At 67.9% G+C, this 17,152-nt stretch overlaps 1 protein-coding gene across 7 annotated transcripts; it reads right to left on the minus strand.

Moving 5' to 3' along the window:
* Positions 1 to 381: 381 nt before the first annotated feature.
* On the minus strand, positions 382 to 16,929 carry CLN8 (CLN8 transmembrane ER and ERGIC protein). Of its 7 annotated transcripts, XM_045821277.1 has the most exons (4): positions 11,599 to 11,724; positions 10,112 to 10,257; positions 5,882 to 6,536; positions 382 to 2,017 (listed from the first exon to the last, which is right to left on the minus strand). In XM_045821277.1, exons 3-4 carry the CDS (start codon positions 6,425 to 6,427, stop codon positions 1,691 to 1,693), a joined length of 873 nt encoding a protein of 290 aa, XP_045677233.1. In that variant the 5' UTR covers positions 6,428 to 6,536; positions 10,112 to 10,257; positions 11,599 to 11,724; the 3' UTR covers positions 382 to 1,690. The 7 variants fall into 7 exon arrangements, with proteins under 7 accessions (XP_045677233.1, XP_045677232.1, XP_045677235.1 ...); XM_045821276.1 differs by lacking the exons at positions 10,112 to 10,257; positions 11,599 to 11,724 and adding an exon at positions 16,689 to 16,929; XM_045821279.1 differs by lacking the exons at positions 10,112 to 10,257; positions 11,599 to 11,724 and adding an exon at positions 12,994 to 15,645.
* Positions 16,930 to 17,152: the final 223 nt, after the last annotated feature.

The following is a 17,152-nucleotide window of genomic DNA, read 5'->3' on the forward strand; positions in this document are numbered from 1 at the left end:
CGGCCGTGCCGGCGTCTCCCGTCCTCTGTGGCCCCTCCCCGCGCCCAGTGGGCCTGGTCACCTGGGCCAGGCGGGAGTGTGCAGTGCGGTGCGCAGGGGCCCCCCCCCCCGGACAGCAGTGCGGTCAGGATGGGGCCCAGCCACAGGAAGGCGGAGTCAGCTCGCCTGCTGCGGGTCTGCTGTCCTGCCGCCCGACCCTCGCTGGGACGTGGGCGGGGTGGCCGCAGTCCTCGAGAGGTGGGGTCGGATGCAGGTCTAGCTGTGCAATCAGACCTGCCCTGAGCTGCGCATGCGCGGACCGGCCACCGTGCCCCCGCGTCCAGACCGAGAACACTCACAGCAGCGAGCGGCCCGAGAGGCAGGAGCGGACATCGTCTCGGGTGCTGTGAACATCAGCCACTTTATTGTCCTTCGTTTCCTGTCTGTCCCCCAGACAGACGGCCTATCCCCCGCCCCCGGACCCCGGGTCAGAAAGCACAGGCCACAGGGCGGTGGCTCCGGTCAGCGGTCTCCGAAGCGGCCGGCTTCGCTGGGGAAGACGCAGGTGCTTCTCCAGGTGTGGTACGCAGGGGTCACGTGATCAGCGCAGCCCAGCCAAGGGGTGACGAGGGGGCGGTGATCTCGGGGCCCCTGCTGGCCACAGGCCCAGGCCCGCTGTTTCACCACCAACAGGTGTCGCCAGAAACACTTCAAAGGCGCTTTTGATAAAAATAAACTCTCGATTTTAACTGCACACTCGTGGCAAGGACAGTGCTTGCACACCTGTCAGTCAGGGTGCTGGGTGGGCGTGCAAAGCCCACCGGGGCTCGCCACCAGGCAGCCAAGGAAAGGGGGGGGCGGTGGTGCTGAAGGTGCAGGAGCTCAGGGCCGCAGCCTGGCGGGGGGACACTGCTCACCACCCCCCTGCAGCCCCCCGCGTCCTGAGAGCCACAGAGAAAACCAGCTGCGGAGCCGGGGCCTGCGTGGGCCCTGCCAGCAGCTCCGGCAGACGGAAATGGCTCCGAAATGCAGACTCTCCGGATTAGCGAGTATCTTCCTCACTGTGTTAGCTGAGCGATGCGATCTGAACAGAAATTCCTGTTCTGTGGCCGCCTCCTTGATGAAAAGTCTGACAGGACTTCCTGTCTCCTCCCCTCGTTCCCAAAGGCAGACAGGTGACTTCTGGGCTGGCTGCTCCCCAGGAGCTCCTCCCGCCAGGACAAGAGCCACTGGACCCGCCCACCTGGCAAGGGAGCAGTTTCCGCCTCAGGGCAATTCTTCCCAACCGTGAGGCTGTTGGACAGGACGCAGCAGCTGAAGGTGTGGCTGGGAAGGATCCAGCTGGCTTGCCCACTTCCGCAGGTGGCATTCCTGGGTGCAGCCGCCCGGTCCAGGCCCACCCCGCAGGCCCGGCAGGGCAGGCTGGGTCCCAGGCCGCAGCAGCAGGCAGGGGCTGCAGGACAGCTCGCCTCTCGGCCGGGCCCTTCCGGACGAGCAGCAGGCCACCGTGGGTGAGCGCCAGGGCAGACAGCGGCATCAGCACGGCGGGACGCTGCTCCGCCGGCACAGCAGGGCCTGAAGGCCTTCAGGGCACCTGGGAGACCCACACCAGTGAGACAGCGAGTCAGTCTGCAGGCCCTCGGACCCACTGCCGGGCACACGGCCCCCTCGCCAGGACGCCGCCCCGCGGGGCGGAGGGGGGCCCGAGCGGCTACTGCCCCTTCTTCTGGGGCCCGTGGCCGTTGGTTCTGGGGAGCGCACTGCCGCCCCCGGGCCGCGGCGCCGCGAAGTTCCAGTCCACGGGGTGCAGGAGCTGCTGCGTCTTCTTGTGGGTCCAGTACGGGTTGAGCACGAGCGTCAGCAGGCCCATCCCGCACAGGAAGAGCGCCAGGTGCGGCGGGTGCAGGCTGCGGCGCAGGCCGTCCCAGTGCCGCAGGCACACCCACCACATGTGGTAGGACAGCACCATGCGGCAGTGGAACATGTGGATCATCAGCCACTGGTTCGCCCTCCAGAGCAGCGAGTCCGACCAGCCGGCCTGCGGGGACACGACAGGGCACAGCGCGGCGTCAGCGCGGCGGCCGCGGGCACTGGCAGCCCCGCCCCCTCCCCGCCCGGCCTGCCGCTCAGCGCCCGCTCCGTCCCTGGGCACTGAGCGCGCCCCCCGGGCGAGGCGGCCGGGCTGGCGGCCCCCGCTCCTGCGGGCAGACGCGCAGGGTGGAGGCATCTCCTGCTGCTGTGCTTTTCGGCGCTGGGACCCCGGCGGCCCTAGCACAGGCCACAACGAACCTGCCTTGCAGTCACTCTCTCTACGTTTATGTGAAGTTGGTACACGTCCCCCCCTGACCACCGGGCACTTTCCCTGGACGCCAGTGCTGAGTTTGGCTGGCACAGGTCACAATAAAACATGACAGGCCCACCCCGGCTGGTGTGGCTCAGTGGGCTGAGCACCAGCCTGCGAACCAAAGGGCCACAGGTTTGATTCCCAGTCAGGACACACACCTGGGCTGCAGCCCAGGTCCCCAGTAGGGGGCGCACGAGAGGCAACCACACACTGAAAAAAAACAACAACACAACAGGCCTGTCCTGGGCTCCAGCCCTGGGTGGGTGGGCACCGCAGGCCTCCCGGGGGCCCTGCACCACTGAGGTGTGACTCAAACCCCCACACAGCACAGCACCTGCTTGAAGGGGACAGGCGTGGACGGAGGGCAAGCTGACTGTGACAGTGGGAACAGTGGGAACACACCCAGCTGCTGCTGTCACTCGTTCCATCCCACACCTGGCACGTCCCCCCGCCCAGCAGAGGTGCCAGTCTGAGGGAGACAGCAGGCCACTCTGCCCACGGGCCCCCACCAGGCCCCAGAGCGGCCGGGAGGGCGCTGGGTTCCGGCCCGCATGCGGCATTGGCCGGTGAGGCCCAGACCCAGGGGGCGCCGCACCACGGTGTCTCCATACCGCGGTGTTCCCGCTGCGTCGGGGCTCTGAGGCCCGGTGCAGGTGCCCCCGCCCACAGCAGCGTTCTGCAAGCAGCCAGAGCGGCGAGCAGGCTCCCGGGGGGCTGTGGGGCCCAGCCCGGAGGTGCCACCAGCCCCGGGGACGTGGGAGCCGGCAGCCGGTGCCGATGGCCCAATGGCCCGGCAGCCGGGGACGACGGGACTTTCTCGGGACTCTTTCTGGATGGAGCGCGGCCCTCCACGGCTGTGTCTGCACCGCGTTCCTGAGGGCTGGTGGAGAGGGGTCACAGCCACAAGGAGGATGCTCCTCGACACGTGTGGGGACACTCCCCGACACACCTGGCGCGAGCTGAGAATGCAGGCGGCACGCCTCACCTGCCGAGCGGCACAGCCTCTCCTCGCTCGCCCTAAACATGCCGGGGACACGGCGTCCCACCCAGGGTGCGCCGTGCAGTCGGGGCGTCCGCGCTGCTGATGGGGCTGCCCAGGGGCACGCAGAGGGTCAGGCCGCAGCGCTCGCCAGGGAACCGCCGCTGGTCCGGACCTGAGGTCCGGTCTCTGCCGGGCGCCTGCCACTGTCCTGCCCATGTGAAGGCCGCACCACGGGCGTCCATGTCGAGAACCATCCCCACGGCGAGTCCAGGGCACGCCCGTCACCACGCACGGCCACCACGCTTCTGCTGGACTTGAAGGTCAGGGTCTGCACCCCCTTCTGCTCCCCTGAAACGGGCCCCGGGCTCAGGGCGGGCTCAGAGAGAGCCGACCTCACTTCCTGCCCTTGCCTGCATGTTTCCCGCGGTCCCCAGGTCTCTGTGAGCTAATTCCGGCCACCGCCACGGGACCGGGACTTCCGTCCTTCAGGTGTGGCACAGAAGTGCCGTGACGTGGGCGGGCTGGGTCTCTGGCCGGACGCGGTGCCTGCGTCACGCAGGAGCCGGTCCCCCCGACCGGACGGGGGACGTGGGCCTGAGACGCCAACAGGACCCAGTGCCCAAACGCGTCCCCCGGGCACCGAAGAGCGGAGTGGCCCCCGGTCGTGCTCCGGCTCACAGAAAGGAAGGCCAGTCCTCTGCGCTGAACCCCCTCCGACAGGGGCCAGAGGGCGCTTCCCAAAGACCTCCCGCATTCGAGTGACGGGCGAAACAGGTCGGCGTTTCCACCGTCCAACGATGGGGAGGGAAGGTCGGTCTTGGGGTACGCGCCTCACGCGGCTCCAGGTCCGACCTTTTCGGTCAGGAGGCGAGGGCATGGAGCAAACTTGTGTTGACCCCGTGTGACACTTCGGCCGGATTTATTACTAAGTCACACGTTTGTCGTGCTCTGCTCTCAGCTGAGGATACTTCTCACTGTTGACTGTTCTGTTCCTGACCCCAGGACGTTCTCTCTCTCGTGGCTTCCAGAGGGAGAGGGAGAAGCAGCGGAGGGAGAAACAGGGAGCTGGTGGGGAGACGCATCGTCTGGCTGTCTCCCGTGAGCGCCGGACAGGGGCCGGACATGCAGCCCGGGCTGTGCCCGGCCCCGGGCTCAAACCTCGACCTTCCGGCGCTCAGGGTGGCAGCTGAGCCCCCGGCCGGGGAAAGTCGTTGTTTTGCAGCAGGTTTTCACGTCTGAGTGCAGACATTGTTGGAAAGCAAGTCCCTTGAAAAGGCCATTGTTCTCACCACCACAAAGAACACCCAGATGGAATTCAGCTGACCGGGAATGTCCCCCAGGGTGGACACCAGTGAGCTGGACGCAGGCCGTCCACGCGGCACGGCCTGCTCGGGCCGGGGCTGTGCGGTGGGCACTGGGCTTCTGCCGGGCGCTGCCCCGCACGCTGAGTGTCCCGTCAGTAGCTCTGGGGAGGAAGGCAAGTCTCCCGTCCCCCGACACGTGGTGTGAACCCTCACTTCTACTGCGACTGTCCCCCCGCGTCAGTGACAGCCTACCTTTCCGTGTGGACGGTGTTTCAATTCTAGAAGTAACTGCAGTTCATAGTAAGCACGGCTCACAAGTTACAAAAGCCACTGGGGCCAGGATCCTGGAGAGCGACCAGGCCCCACGGACGGGGGAGGGGCAGAGAGGGTGCAGGGTGCACGCCCCACGGAGCACTGCCCAGCTGCAGGAGGGAGACACCGCGACTCGGCCAACCTGGGCCAACCTTCAGGACACGGGGCTGGGGCTGGGGCAGAGCGCGGCCACGGAGGGCAGGGCTGCGCGCCGGCGCTCACCAGGCGCCTGCAGCGGCCACGGTCCCAGCCAGGCCCAGCAGTTCCCCGGGTCCCGGCGGGGGCGGGGGCCGGTGGTGGTGAGCCGCCAGCTGGAGCGGGGGGGGCACAGAGCCCCACGCAGAGCGGGGGCCTGAGGTCTGGACGCGGCTGCCGTCCCCCGTGCCGCCCTGCGCGCTGCGGGGTGGCCGCCAGGGCGGGCCGCAGGTTTCACACGCAGCCCGGAACACGGCACCTGTCACAGACGTGTGTGTAGGCAGAGGTGCCGCCTCGGTCTGTTAGAAAAGCATGTCAAAGAAAGGGAAAATCGAGCCTTCTGGGGCCCACACACACTGTCCGTGGGGTCGTGGGGTCCCGGGGTCGCCGAGTGTCCTCCGGTTCCGAGGCCGGAAGCCTGAACAGCTCGTCTGCCACGAGTCGGGTGGGGCTCCCACCGCGGGGCTGTCCCTGGTGCCGGGGCCGCCCCTCAGCCTGCGGACGCCGCCTCCTTCCAGTCATCTGTCTAATCCGCACCCAAGCGTGCGGTTGCTGGTTTCAGAGACGGGTGGGGGGAGGGAAAAACGTCCACAGGTCGCCTCCCATACACGCCCTGACTGGGCACCGGACTTGCCCTGACGGGGGAGGGGAGAGCGGTCCTCTGGGGCACGGGATGAGGCTCCCATGGAGGGAGCCGCCGGCCAGGGCCATCTGCGGACGCCCGTGGGCCCGCGAGGAGCTGCCCGGGGCACAGCGCACACTCACCTTCAGGAGCATCCAGGACACGCAGGTGAAGGGGGTGCTCATCTCCAGAAGCAGGGTGGCCATGGCCAGGTAGTGGCCGGCCTGGAGGTTGACCAGCAGCCCCAGGAACCCCAGGAAGGCGAAGAGGTGGTGCAGGGCCAGGAAGGGGTCGAAGGTGCGGAAGCGCGCGTTGGAGAGGTGCAGGGCTGTGTTCTCAAAGAAGAAGAAGCCGGTGGCTGTGGTGATGTGGAACCAGGACCAGCCTTGCTGGGCCCACACTTTGTCAGCGTGCAGCACGGGGTCCCCCAGCAGTGCCCACAGGCCCGCCGCCGTGCTCTGCACCCCGAAGACGGCCCGGGTGGCCGCCAGGTTCCAGAAGACCTTCTCCTTGGCCACCAGGGAGCGGTAGGTGGCGTTCAGGGAGGAGGACAGCTGGTGGCACACGACGAAGACGCCCAGGTAGAAGGCAAAGCCGGCCACCGCCAGCGTCGAGCGGACCTTCCACGAGGCGTAGTCCAGGTCGAAGACGCTCCCGGACGCCCCTCGGTCACCCTCGGGGCCCATCATCTCCCAGCCTCTGTCGCAGCCGACCCGGGGCTGGGCGCCCCCGCTGCGTCTCGTCCGAGGGAACGGCGCCCGCGCAGCGCTCTGGGGCCCTCACGCATCCGCCTCCGACCTGCAGGGGAGCGGGAGGACGGCTCACTGTCGGGCGCTGCGGCCCCAGCCCCGGCCCACCCCAGTCACGGACAGCTCTGGCTGGTCGCCGTCCCCACGCACGGTCACAGACGCGCACACACGGCAGGGAGACACGCCCTGGCCACGCACAAGACAGGAAAGCACGAGCGTGTGGCGTGGCCACGAGCGGGGCAGGCACGCGGTTCCGACCCCGGGCACCCGAGCCCGCGGGACCACCACGCCGGAACGCGAGCCCTTGCGGCCAGAACCCAGGGCGAGAGCCCTGCAGGCCGGCACCCCAGTCTGTGTGGCCGAGCTGCTGAGGAACGGGACCAGGGCCCCCTCGGGCCAAGACGTGGGTGGCCAGGATGCGGGTGGCAAGCCTGGGGGGGCGTGGGTCCTGCGGCCGCCAGCCCCACCCTCGTCCCCACACAGCTCCCCCCATCCCGGCCGCGTCCTTGCCAGGGACCCCCGCCCCTCCCCGGACCCAGTAACTCGATGGCCGTCTCTGCCGCTCCTTCTAACCACGAGACCGGCCCCTAAACTAAGCACACAGACGAGGGCCCGGCCCAGGGCCCCGAGGACAGTGTACGGACCGTCTCAGAGTCTCTCCCACGCCCGGTGGCCGCCCGCCGGCCAGGGAGTCCCGGGGGCGCGTTTGCCCACTCACGAAGTCGGCTCAGCTGAGTGAGTCCGGAGCCTTCCTCGGGGCCGACAACGCGAACACCGGAGCCCGCGGCCTCACCGCCCTCGCGCTGGCTCTGCCGGCCCACCCCGCGCACCGGGGGAAGCCCGAGGAGGCCGCTGCCCGAGGTCTGAGAGACGGGGACGCGGGTGTCACGGGTTCCTTCCGGAACACCCAGGGCGCCGCCGGCTCCAGGTGAGGCCGTCCCAGCAGCCCCCCTGCCTTCCCGGGGAACCCCAGGAACGGCCCTGGCCCGTCTCCCTCACTCCGCCCCCCCCGCCTGCGCTCCCCCACGTGGTCCCCTGGGGCCGTGGGCTGTGGCCCCCAGAGTGCGACACGCGGTGTCCGCCTGCGGCTGCCCCTGAGGTCCCCCTCACAGGCGAACACACGGCCCCCTGCCTGTGCCCCCCGCCCCGCCCAGGCCCGGGAGGGGAGACAGCCTCCCAGGGCCGTGCGCAAAGGACGCCTCACCCTCGAGAGCCGGACAGCGAGCGACCCCGAAGGGCTGCCCCGCACAGGACCGCGCACCGAGCTGAGAGGCCGCTCCTCCGACCCCTCTTCCTGTGCTCCTCCACAAGCCGGCCACGAGAGCGGCTAGTTCCCGTTTTGTCCCAGTTGCATCAACAGCTCTCGGCCGAGCCAGCGAGCGTCCGTGGAGCCTCTGCCTACCCCGGGAGAGTCCTGCTCCGCACGGGGCTGGGGGGCTGGAGCGCCGGCTGCACTCCAGGAGGCTGCAGGCTCCATCCTGGTCCGGACACAGGCCGGCGCCGGCTCGACCGCCGGCCGGGTGCGTCCTCGCAGGCAGCCCATCCATGTTTCTCTCCCTCTCTTCTCCTTCCCCTCTCTCCAGAATCCATAATATCCTCAAATGAGGCTCAAAAAACACGCTTTAAAAAGATAACATAAAATAAAATAAAATAAAACAACGGGAGCGTCCCGGGACTCTGAAAAGCAGACTGAAGAAGCCTCGACGCCAGCCCTGCCGGGGCAGCTCCGAGCACCGGGCTGTGTCAGGGCGGCCGGTTGCGGCGGGAGGGGCTGCCGGGCACGGGGGGCCGAGAACCAAGGGCGGTCCAGCCCTGTGAATTCCAGCTCTTGGTTCTGCCACTCAGGAGCTAAGAAACCAGGTTTCTCCGTGCGCTGGCCCCCCGGTCTGCCCACGGGAATGAAAACCGGGCACGCACAGCGGGGCCCGGGACCCCGGTGCTGACGGGACACGCCAGCTGTGTGCCCGGCACGCTCGCCCAGGCCGTTCTGTCTCCACCCACACGCGGTGCTCTGCTTCTCGTTCGCCTGGAGAGCTGAGGCTTGGTTATCTGCCCCAAATCGCAAAGCCCCTTCCAGGGGGCCTGCGTAGCAAGGAGCTCTGCCCCAGGGCGTCCACCTCCCTGCAGAGCTGCTGCTGTCTCCCCACCGCTCCCACACCTGTGGGAAGAGCCCACGCGGGGCCACCTCCAGGGCCTCTGCCCTCACTGTCCCAGAGCGGGGTGGCGGCCGGGCTCAGGTCCTTCTGAGTGCCCAGGCGCTCAGGTGGGCACGAAACTGCTGCACTGGCATGACCTCCAGGTGCCCCTGGATCTTAAACCTTGTGACTCCGAGGGGGTGGTTCGGCCCCTCCCTCCCTCCCCCAGGCTAGCCTAGCTGCCCCACAGCGCCCCGGGTCTTCCCCAGAACTTCACCTGTCAGCCCGATGGCACCGCCAGCCACGCCCCCGGTTACCCTGGAGGGGCCGTGAGAGCAGGCCTCCCTGGGCCTCCTCTCTCCGCCCAGCAGCACAAGGCCGTGGGGCGCTGGGGGGCGCGGGCAAGGGCTGGGAGGGGCGGCCGAGTGGACCACCTGGGGGAGGGGGCGGAAGAGCCGACCCACACGACGGGTGACGGGGAACACTGACTGACCGCCCGCCCGCCCAGGCTCCCGAGGACGCGGGGAGGGGTGGAACAGGGACCCTGTGTCTGGGCCTGTTTGCTTCTGAACCAGGATTGAGTGCCCGGCGGCCAGACGCCCCAGACAGGGCGGGAGGGACAGGGCACAGCGGTGAGGCCCGGGAAGGACCGGCGGCAGACGGTGCCAGCACTCCCGGTGGTTCACAGAACCGGCTCTGAGCCTCAGAAACCCAGGAAAAACTCGTCCTTCCAAAGGCATGTGGCTGAGAAAAAGCCAAGGGGGGCTTCCCGGTCCTCCGGCCTTCCAGGTCACCTTGTTGAAGATAGCGGCCTATCTCCACCACTGCAGGCCTGGGCGGGCCAGATGCTGACGCAGATACAGGCCAGCCGCCACCGCCCCAACGGAGAAGGGCCCACCCTCGGGGCAGGCCGTGGGGGCCGAGCGGGCAGACGGAGAAACTCTCTCCAAAACTCAGCACTTGTCACCCCTGTGAGCCCGTAACCGCTACCCCGCTCTGGTCCTTGCCCAAACCCCCTCCCTGCCTGGGTCCCGCACAGCCCCACGCACGCACTTCCGGGAGAGCTGGTGCTGTCACTGCGGGTCCCTTGGGTCTGGCGGGCGCCCCCACCAGGGAGGCCGGAGCCCTGGGGCCGGGAGCCAGGGCCGCAGGGGCAGCCCCTGAGCTGCGGGGCCCACGTCTCTGGCCCGCGCCCCTGGAGGCCGCGGCCATCCTGGAGAGGCAGAGCCCCAGTTCCTCCTCCCGCGCTGGGCGGTCACCTGACCACATCCCTCTCAGGCAGGCGGGTCACAGGGACATGGGTCACCGCCTCGAGGGCCTTGTCCCGAGACCCGGACTTAACAGCTTCTTCCTGTTAGGCTCCTCACCCTAAAGGGTGATGCGCAGCTGCCACTGTCCCCTCCCCGGGAACCCACAGGCCCAGCAGCAGGGGCTCATCCCGCCCCTTCCCTGGGCAGGCTTCAAGCCCAGGGCCCGGCCCCTTCTTCACCTCAGCGGGGGGACGTGCAGGCGGGCGGAGGTCCCGACCCGGCTCTCCGCGGGCCGTCATCTCCTCTGGGAAAAGTCTGCTCCAGGCCACATGTCCTCTTCGGTGAGGCCTGGTGGTTTAGGCTGCCGGCTGCCCTGCACACGGCGCTGCCACAACCAGGGAGAGCATTAGCTCCAGAGCAGCAGTGTGACCCGGGCCTCCACCTCCGGGGGGGTGGGGGGGGCTCAGACCCCGGACCCCTCCACCTCGCCCTGACACACACGTGTGAGCTCACCAGGGCCTCAACTGCTGTGGATGCCGGCGTCTTAGGTAACATAACCGGCCCCAAACTGGGGAATGAAGTGAAACCCAGGAAGAAGGGACGTGTGCTCTAAGTGCCCCTAGAGCACTGCTCAGCACCCCCAGGATCACCTGGCTTGCTGGGGAAAATCACCCACCACGCGACTGACCAGGGAGGGGGCCCAGCCATCTCGGTCTGCGCCTGCGCGGTCAGGGGCTCGCAAAGTGCGACTGTTTGCCCTCCGCCCAGGAGGAGAGGCCCGCAGGCCCCCAGCAGCCTCATCTCAGCATCCCCTGCCCCCTCTGTCCACCTGCTCTGGCCTCCTGCTGGGCGCTTCCCCGACGACCCACCCGCACCCGACAGGAGCTCGCGGCCGGCCTAGGAGCTCTGTTTCTGGCATTCTGGGAGTCGGCTCGGGCAGCAAGTGACAATCTATCTTCCCAAGCCAAAGAAACACATGCGCAGTGAACAACATTCAGGAAACAAAAGCAAGCCTAGAAACAGAAACGTAGAAACCTGTGGTCCCGCCCAGCTCTATGAACTTCTACTATACCTTGGCGCCTGCAGGGTCTCCTAAATGGAAACTGTAACTTTTTTCAGGCGAAGGGGTCCGCGAACACTTGACGAACACTTGCCGCCTTGACGGCATCCCCTACGAGGCGGCCCCAAGCAGCCTCCGCTCCAGCGACCCCTGGGGCATGACCCGGGAGGCGGCGCCGGCCCATGCCCAGGTGCGTCCCCGGCGTCCCCGCATACCGACACCCTGCGGTTTCAGCTGCAACGGCGCAGGAGACCTCCCCCAGGGAGCACTGTTTCTCCGCGGAGGCACCCGGCCGGCCGGGCTGCGGCCTTTCCAGGTCCCACCCACCCCGGGATCGCGGATCCCTCGCCCCAGCCCTGGCTCCGATCGTCCAGCGCGGAACTACGGACCCGAACCTGCAGGAACCCGGGCCCACCGAAACCCCGCGGAACCCCTCGACCCCGCTTCGGCCCCCAGACCCGGACCCCCCGGGCGCTCGGGCCCCGGGCCCCACGCGCGTGCAGTGCCGACAGCGCCGCCCCCGCCGCGCGGCTCAGGCGGGCGGGGGTCCGCGGGGTCGTAGGGCGGGAGGCGGCGCCCGGCCGGCCCCGGGCGCGAGCCACTCACAGCCCTGCCCACCCCGCGCGCCCGCGGCCGGCCCATCGCAAACTTGCCTTTCGCCCTTACCTGCGCGCGCCTCGCACCACAGACACCGAACGCGCGACCACGGTCCCCGACAGGCAGCTGTCACCCGCCCCCGGCCCCGCCTCTGCCTGTCCCTCGCCGACCACGGCCATCGCGACCCGGCCGCAAACGCGGGCGCGCATGCGCACCACCGGCGGGCGGGGCCTGCGCGCGGCGGCCGGGCGCGCCCATCCGCGCGGTGCGGGGGAGCGGCGACTCCGCGGGCGGAACCACGGGCTTCGGGCGGGGGGAGACCGCGGCTCCGCGGGCGGAGCCACGGGCGCGGGTGATCCGGGGCCCCCCTGGGAGCGCACTCCGCCCCCAAACCCCTGCTCCTCGTCCGGGTCCCCAGCAGGGCCGGAGCCGACCCCGCCGGGACCCCCAGTGGCATCTCGCTGAGCCCCCTGGAGCCCGCTGAGACCCGGTGAAGACCGCGGCTCAGCTGCACGCGGGGCTGCCCTGGCCCCAAGGGGACCTCAGCGACTCGGCCTGCAGCTCGGGTAAACCCTGGACGCTGGCGGCGACGCAAACCCTGGAGGCGCCTGAATATTCGAGCAGGAGTTTCACTTCCCGGGTGACCCCGTGAGCTCAGGCAGATGACCCAAGAGCTTTGAACCCCAGTTTCTGTTCCGCGGTCGGAGGAAAGCCTGCCGTCCCCCGAGGCTGAGTACACGAAACTCCCTGAAAAAGCACTGAGCGGGGCAACCGAGGGGGTGCCTCCCCTCTCCAGCTGGACCCCGGGGAACGCGGTGACACGGGCTGGTGCCTGCCTGAGGCTCGGGCGGGCCGGTCCCTGGCCTCCTCCGGCGCGCAGATGTGCTGCAGCAGCCGGCTCCTCGCAGCTGGCGCCCCGATATGCTGCAGCCACCAGGGGGCAGTGTGTCCCCGATGTGCCGCAGTCACCATGGGGCCGCGCGGGAACCCCACCTGAGTTCTGAGTGGGGGCGGGGGGGGGCACGTGCACTGAGTTGGAGGACACGGTGCGCACTCCGCGCACTGCCCAGAGAATCCCATGGTGTGATGTGGACAGCAGTTCGCATTCAGTGCACATTACTTAACAAAAAATAATAATTGCGACATAAGGTCGTGAACCAGCTTTATAAACTGTGCGCGAGGTTTGCAAGGTCAGCCGCCCTGCCCACCACCCCCTGAGGAAAGCTCTGGAGTGGGAGTAGGTGGTGCCCCCCTCCCATCAACCCTCCTGTCGAGCCGGCCCCCGGAGCTGGGGATGATGACCCAGCGGCCTGGCCCCGGGGCTTTGATTTCCCCGGCCTTGGAGAGCCAGGAGCCTGAGCCCCTGGCAGAAAAAGCCTGGTTTTGGAGTCAGACCTCGCTCTGCCTCCCAGCTAGGACCCCCCTGGAGACCCCCCACAGCCACACCTGGAGGGGTGTTCGGACCTCTGGGCCTTCCCGTTGGGGTGCAGACGTGCAGCTGGCCTGGGGCTGGGGACTGCTCCTGAGTCACAGGGCTTCAGGAGCCTCACCCCGAGGCTCCTCTCTCCTCCAGGCAGTCAGCACCCCGGGTTGTGGAGTTTTAGGTCTTCGTTTTGGCTATTTGTTTGCTTCTAACTAGAATGTGAGCTGCAAGAGGGTGGGACTTGGCCTCGTCCAGTCCTCCACGCCCAGCACTCGGAAAAGCACCTGGCACACAGCTGGTGACACAGCTGGGAGATCCCGGGTGAGGAGCGTTTGGACTGAAGTGATCTTCTTCCACCCTGCCTGCACCCACCCCCGGGCCACCCCGAGGCCTCCGTCGGTTCTGTGAATTGAGTCAAACATCTGACACACCTGAGACGCCGGCTCGCCTTTGCTGGGACGTGGTGGCAGACAGCCGCCGCCTCTCCCACGTCTCAGGGGACAGGATGAGGGGCCTCCGTGCTGAACGGCCATTGAAAATAAAGGGTCCTAAAATGACTCTGTCCGGCCAGCACGCTGGGAGGGGCTTCCACTCCTGTGGCAGACCAGCTGTTTCTCCAGTGAAGGTCGCGCCCTGCCCTGAGTATTGCGTGAACTTGAGGCGGAATGGTACGAAGTTCGGAGAATTCCTTGGCAAGTGCAATGGGGAAGCTGAGACAGCTGGACAGACCGGCCGAGGAATTTACGGCCACATGCAGGTCACCAGGGTAAAAGCCCCAGATGCCTGGCAACAGGCGAAACAGGGGCCAGAACCCGTCCCCGGGGTCACCTCTCCTCCCCTGGCAGATCACTGGTCACGCGGTGTCGGCCCCTGACCTTTCGCATGGCTGGTCATGCAGTTCGGATCCTCCCCTGACCTTTACCCCCTAGAGGTGAAGCCCAGGGCTCAGCTGTGTTTCAGCGCCAGGCCCCGAAGAGCAGCAGAGCCAGGCAGTTGTCCCCAGGACCAGCCGCAAGGACCAGCGACCTTCTGCCCCGACGCTGACCAGTCAATGGAGCCCAGGACCCCGAAGGGACGCAGCTGGAGAGCTGATGCGCAGCCCGTTGAGACGTCCCCTGGGACCTCCCCCGGGGCCTCAGCCAGCGCCCCCCTGCAGGGAGCGTGCCCAGGCCTCTCCCCGCTCCCTCTTCCCCCACCAGCCCACGTCTCCTAAACCCTGAGGGCCCTACGAGACTGGCCACCGAGACGGCCGTCCCCAGGGCCCTCTTTTCTCCATCTCTCCCGGGAGCTGACGGCGGCCAGCGCGGCTCAGTTCTTTCTCTCGGTTTCCAGGGAGCCAAAGCAGCCCCCACCCAGGCTCCCTCCTGTCGGTTCTTCTTTCCGAGCCCTTCCTCGTCTCACCACCCCCGCTCTAATGAGTGGACCCCCACGGTCACAGTCACCTGGGCCCGAGGTGTGACACCCTTCCCGCACGGAGTCGAGAGCCCACAGACCCCAGGCCAGGCCCCCTTCGTGGCACCAAACACCCCAGAACGCCGCCGCCACTGTGTGCAGGCCCGGTGCCGGCGGCGGCCCTGGGTGCCCTCACTGCGCCCTCTGTGCTGGGGGCAGGTGGGGGTGAGGGGGGTGCTGTGTTCTGCCGCACAAACGAGGGGCTGAGCTGGGCCAAGCAGCTAAGTGCTGGTTCGCTCAGGGAGCCGGTGACTTCCACGGCCCGGGTGCAGAGAGTCAGGGCTGCGTCTCTGCCCTCTGCCACCGTGAGAGGACAGTAATAAACAGCACCCCGTAAAAAGGCGTCGGGGTGATGAACACCCACGTGGCCAGAGACGCCTGACTCCTGCTCACCTGCCCAGCCAGGCATCAGGTGTCCCCTGGCCTCTCACCCCCTCCCTCCTCCAGAGGGGACCAGCACCTTCCGGTTGCTCGGGCACCTCCGGGCGCTGGGGCACTGGGCCCACCTTCTGTAGGTAAGAAGCCAGCTCCCTGCCCCACGGAAGGAGAAGCTGAGCTGCAGCCAGACCCGCGAGGGCTTCCAAGACAACCGAGGCAGCCCGTGCAGAGGAGGTGGGGCGGGGCAGTTGTGCCACTGCATTTTCCGTGATCCCATCAGTAACGCACGTTCACTGTTCGCTGAACCGAGAAAAAGACCGACATTTAAAAGACATCGGCAGAAGGGGGTGACAGTCCTCCTCTGCCCGGTTCAGGTGCGGGGCGGGGGGGACGCTGGGCAGGGAGCAGGCCTCCCTTGGGGGGGTGTTCCTCAGGCTGCGCATCCAGAAGCAGCCTCAGCAGGGGCCGAGTTCAGGCTCAGCCCACAGAGGACCACAAACAGGAAGCTCCCTGCAACTCGGCCCTGACCCAACTCCAGCCGGCCCCTCTCAGCCCCAGGCCGATCTGGGGCCTGCCCTTGCGCGGTGAGCCCCCACTCGGAGGTGGGACCAGACCCGAATCCTGCCGAGTTTGTCTGGCAGGCCGGCCCTGGGCCCTGACGCCTCCTCCCGGTCGGTCGTTATCCGCCCACCCCTCCCACGCACTCGCTCCTGCGCTGCGAGTCCCCCCGGTTCCCGCTGCGCCTGCCGCACACCCACTGCGAGGTCCCCGGCCCCGCCTGCAGCCCCCTGGTAAAGTCTGCCTTAGGGTTCTCCAACAAGTGTCCGGAATAATGTTCCCTGTAACAACGGCGGCAAGACGAGGGCCTTTTAGGAAGAAAACAATTTGTCAGAAGAACGCATCTTCTAAGCATGATTCTTGCTTGTACGAGTGTTCATTGCTCCGCTTCTCTTTTCGGAGAGCCCGCTTTGAACCACGACACGCGGCGCCTCCTGGTGGGACCCCAGGCCCTCGGAGGGCGTGGGGAGCTCTGAAGCCTCGGCACTCTTTCCCCCGTGGGCGCACGGGGCCTGGCTACCGGCTGCGGTCCATGCAGGGTCTATGACTCCCTCTGAGCCACGGGGTAAACAGACGCCGTGGGCCACCAAAGTCTCTCGGGCCTCACCCTCTCCGACCCCCGCGGCTGGGTGGCCAAGGGAGTGTCGGCCCAGAGCCGGGGACCTGATGGCTGCCATGCTCTGGGAATGCAAGGAATCCTTAGGTCACGGTGGCTCAACGTCAGCACGACAATCGGGTTTTAAAAGATGCCTCGATTAGATTAGATTAGGTCAGCCCGAGGGCTGCCAGACCACACAGGGCCTACACCAGCCACTCCTGCTGGGGGTGGGGGGTGGCGTTTGTCCAAGACCGGTTTCCGCAGCTGGCGGGGGGGGGGGGGGAGGGGGCAGGGTGGGAGATGGCACCCCAGGTCTCAGACGCCGGTCCCGCCGCCCACAACAAAGAGAAGGGAGTCCTGCGAGGGCTGGGAAGCCTCCGCAGTCACGGCCTACAGCTCACGCCCAGACAGGCCTGTCCGGTTCCGTCCCTACCCCCGGAATGCAGCAAATGGCATCAGGAGACCTGAAGCGCAGCTCCAGCGACCCCGGATTCCTTTCTGTGGCGGCAGCGGCGGCAGCAGGGGCGGTGGTGCCCCTTGCTGGGTCCCTCAGCCCCCGAGGCCCTGTTCCCGGGAGCCACTCCACAGGCTCCCGGCCTGCCCCGCCCCCGGCGCAAAGCAGACCCGGCTCCCAAACCAAACACAGGGCGCCACGAGACCTGGGAGGAAAGCGTCGCGAAGGGTCAAGGGGGGCAGGTCCAAAAGCAACAGGAGAAGTGCCGGTTTGGGAAACTGCCAGTGAACATTTACCTCCGGAGAGTGTTCTTTCCAGCTTTCCTCCTGGGCAACCGCAGGGGCCTCGACGGGGAGACCAGGATGTGAAACCCCAGGTCAGCTGACGAGGAACCTCAGGCGACGGCCAGGAAGCCCCCGGCCCTCCCTGTCCGGCCCCTTGAAGGGGCTCCTCGGAGACAGTCCCCAGTCCTGGGCCCGGCCACCGGCCAGGATGAGCAGGACACGGGCCACCAGGCCTCCCCGTCGGCTCCCGAGGGACGAGTCCGGGCGCCGGGGCTGAGCTGATCCCAATAATCACTTGGCCGGCAGACCAGGTCTGAGTCACGCACCACGAGGAGGGCGTGACCCCGTCCCACAGGGCGCCCGCGGGCTCCGATGTCCACATCACGCCTGGTGTGAGGGCCTGGAATGGGGCCCTGCTGACGCGCGGGGGCGAGCCTGTCACCGTGCAGACGGCTGAGACCCCCCAGCGGGAGGAC

Source organism: Phyllostomus hastatus, unplaced genomic scaffold (genome assembly GCF_019186645.2).
Source record: "Phyllostomus hastatus isolate PE091 unplaced genomic scaffold, TTU_PhHast_1.1 phas_scaffold_46, whole genome shotgun sequence".
In the NCBI taxonomy this organism is placed as follows: domain Eukaryota; kingdom Metazoa; phylum Chordata; class Mammalia; order Chiroptera; family Phyllostomidae; genus Phyllostomus; species Phyllostomus hastatus.